The sequence below is a fragment of the Aplysia californica genome, unplaced genomic scaffold (assembly GCF_000002075.1).
Source record: "Aplysia californica isolate F4 #8 unplaced genomic scaffold, AplCal3.0 scaffold00004, whole genome shotgun sequence".
NCBI lineage: Eukaryota > Metazoa > Mollusca > Gastropoda > Aplysiida > Aplysiidae > Aplysia > Aplysia californica.
Genome location: NW_004797274.1, coordinates 1,680,667 through 1,684,297, shown reverse-complemented (window position 1 = coordinate 1,684,297; position 3,631 = coordinate 1,680,667). Strand labels below are relative to the sequence as shown.

Sequence of the window (3,631 nt, the reverse complement as noted above, 5' to 3'; positions counted from 1 at the left end):
GTTAAGAGTCTGAATTCAGATAATGTTTCACTGAGAATTGTCCGGTTATCCTTTTTGATTATCCGGATTGTCCCCATCTCTACAGTGGGGGCTGTGCGTGTGTGCCTTGGGCTGGGGTTGACTAGATCTACATTCTGTTGGGGTGGTGACTTGTGCTGGATTTTACGACTGGGATGTCGATTCGGAACTTGGGTCATGTCATGATGATGATGATGAGCTGGTTTTGTTTGTTTGTTTTTGTTACTCTGCGTGTCTATCACCCTCTGTTTATGTATTCTGTTTCTCACTCTCTCACTCTCTTTCACTCTCTCTCTCTCTCTGTCTCTGCCTCTCTGTCTCTGTCTCTCCCTCTCTGTCTCTGTCTCTCACCCCCCTCTCTCCCTCTCTCCCTCTCTCTCTTCTCTCTCTCTCTCTCTCTCTCTCTCTCTCTCTTTCTCTCTCTCTCTCCCTTTTTTTACACACACAGCTTAAAACAGTTACGTTACAATCCGATTAAGAAGCTGTTCTTAATATTACAATATGAAATACTGATCAGTTTATTTTTAGTTTTGATAGGAATTAATTTTTAATTTTGACCCGGTGGTAAACAAAGCCTATTGCTCAAGTCGATTTTAGGAGGGGATAATCACGAAAAATCGTTACCATAGAATTACACAGCTCTATCTGTTTAGTATCTAGATCTAGTTTTGAGAAATGTGACGTCCACAATTTTGAGTTTCACAATGTCAAGCTTTTTCTCATGCAATTATTTGAATATCTTCATAACAACCTAATAAAATCTTTATAGAGCCCATAGAATAATTGGTTTCTGACCTCAAGGTGTTAGTAACTCAAAACGGCCAAGAATGTCAGATAGAACTTGCTAATTTTGAGGTAGCAGAATAATAACTATGATTCATTTGGCTCTCTTCCCTCAGAGAGGAATCCCAGCCTATGGGTTTTCCCCGATGAACAGGACGCCCATTCTTCTACACGACCACAACGAGTATCTGAACGAGGCAACTTTTTTGAGAGGAGTTGATATTTACTGTAACATCATCCCAGCTTTGACCAGTGTGTGCGTGTGATGTGGGAGGGAAGGGGAGGAGTTTCGTACAAGTTGTGATGGTGGAGAGGATGTTTTGTACAAGTCGTGATGGTGGAGAGGATGTTTTGTACAAGTCGTGATGGTGGAGAGGATGTTTAGTACAAGTCGTGATGGTGGAGAGTGGATGGATTGTACAAGTCGTGATGGTGGAGAGGATGTTTTGTACGAGTCGTGCTGGTGGACAGGATGTTTTGTACGAGTCGTGATGGGGAGATGATTGTACAAGTCGTGATGGTGGAGAGTGGATGGATTGTACAAGTCGTGATTTTTTTCATTTCATTTTATTTATTCGTTTTCTTTTGAGTTTTTTTGTTGTTTTTGTTTTGTTTTGGTGGGGGGGAGGGGGGTGCACAAATCCCACAATCTGTAATGTAATGTAGTAAGAGAAGTCTTGCACAAGTTGTGATGGAATCATAAAATCAGAAAACAGACAGGAGGCTAAGATTTCCTTTTCAGTTTTATGAGGGTGTTTATTGGTGCATTTTATGAGTTACAAGAAGGAGGAAATGGCATTCCGAAGGAAGGCTTCCCACTGTGTTTTTACAATGTTCTATTTCCTGAAAGACCAGACTGTTGGAGGATGTCTGACTCTTTAAATCCCTTGACCGTTCAGGGTAAACTTCTGGTGAAAACCAATTTTTCTGAATATCTAAACTAGTTCTCATGTGTATAATTATTTAAGATGCGATATCAGTCAACACCCCTCCTTCCTCTTACGATTCATAGTTCAACTGCGTCTAAATGATCCAAATACTATTATGAATATTAATTTGTACATTTTTTCAATTACTTTGTCAAAGACATCAAGTAAGCCGACGTTCCTGAGCGTATTTTGTGCGTTAGCTGTAGTACAATATTGCTTTAGCTAATATCATCTGACAGTGTACATTGTTTTGGTGACCAGTTGTGGAATAAGAGTAATCAGACAAACGTTGATGGGTTTAATAAACATTGGAAGAAACCAAGAAATCCCTTCATTTTTCCTGTGTTGTCTTCTCTAATTATGACATTAGCGTATAAGAATAAAGTTTGCCAAAAGCATCTTTATACTAATTAATTAAGTTAATTTATTTTCAATAAGTTTCTATTCTACAATACCGGCACCAATTTTTGTTTTATGTTTTGGACTTGTGGGGTAAGACCTATTCTGTTTGCGAATTTTGAAGATTTCTTCTATCAAAACTTTTATAAATTGAGAACTGAGAACTCTCGTCGTCTTGGACACATAATACTTTACTTCGATTCGGAAAAAGGTTTAAGAGTAAAAAATAAGTATTTAATTTGATATGAGCTAATTTCTCGGACCCACATACGGTGTTCTAACCCAGGTATTAAGGCGAGCTGCTCGTCACTGCAGGACTGAGCGAATGGTCCCCTGCACAATAGGATAAAACATTACATCCTTTGAAAGAGAAAGATACCTTTACCTTTTCAATTTTTAATGTAGGTATTTGTGTGGTCCTATCGACACGTTTAGATAATTGAGAAAGCGGACTTTGACGCTACCTGATAGGGCCAAACGGGGCTGAGAGGGCACAGTTTAACGTCCGAGCAGAAAGATCGAGAGACATCCAGTAAAATACTCCCTGCTCAGGAGTAGAACTCTGGCCATCTACATACAACGGTGCAGTGTTTAAATGCTGAACTATAGACGCCAGTGAACGATACCTTTATATACCCAGTGCCGCCAGTTTCTAACAGGGAAGGATCTAGGCTATCTTAGTGGCATGAAAGCCTAGGGACGGATACATACATAACGGTGAGCACGCCCAGCTCCTAACATGCTGCGATGTTGTATGTGCCGCTCCCGCTGATTGAGACGCACACAGAGGAAAAGCAAGCTAGAGAGATAACAATAATATAATAAATTTGATTTAAAGCTCGGTGTTTAGGAAAGCAAGGCCATTGTTTAGATTCTGGAGAATTCCGGATAAGATTAGCTTCATTAAAAGACAAGCGGAACCAGCCAAATGAACGTGCCAATCAGAATTTATATTTAAAAAAAACAAAAAACTCAAAGAGTACAGTACACGGCTTTATTCGGGGGTTCTAAAAACTTCTTGGCCTCTGAGTTTTACTTTTGTCCAGCAGAGGTTCATGTTTCATAATGCATATTTTTTCTGTTCATGTTAAAACAAAACCATGCAATAAGTATTACTCAAAAAAGAATAAAAATTAATACACACAACAATAAGTGCTTGTAGGATCTAAACTCAATCACGCTGACAACTTGCCCCATGGTGATCACGCTATTTAGTCTATATAGCTTTGTTTTCCACAAAAGTTCGTGGGGGGATTGGGGGGGGGGCATATTAGATTTCAATCAGTCAAAAGCCAGGCCATGTTTGAGCACATCTTTCGTGGTTTGAGATGTCTATTAGCGCAACGAGTGAGCGCGGTTCTGTCAAGTGAAGTGTCAATAATGAGTACAAGGCATGGGCGGATCCGCGGGTGCCGTTATCTTATCGCTGTCAGGCTTGGTGACATCTGTTTGTTTGTGTCCACTCGAGTCTCTCTCTCTCTCTCTCTCTCTCTCTCTCTCTC

General features: G+C 40.1%; 1 protein-coding gene across 1 annotated transcript in view; it reads left to right on the top strand.

The window, feature by feature from the left end:
- Positions 1-1,411, top strand: part of LOC106011222 (aminoacylase-1B) — a gene marked incomplete in the record, with an annotated part of 26,795 nt that extends 25,384 nt beyond the window's left edge. Inside the window, 1 exon segment of the mRNA XM_013080053.2 lies at positions 914-1,411. Within this exon segment, the coding sequence (XP_012935507.1) occupies positions 914-1,067 (154 nt within the window).
- Between the last annotated feature and the right edge of the window lie 2,220 nt (positions 1,412-3,631).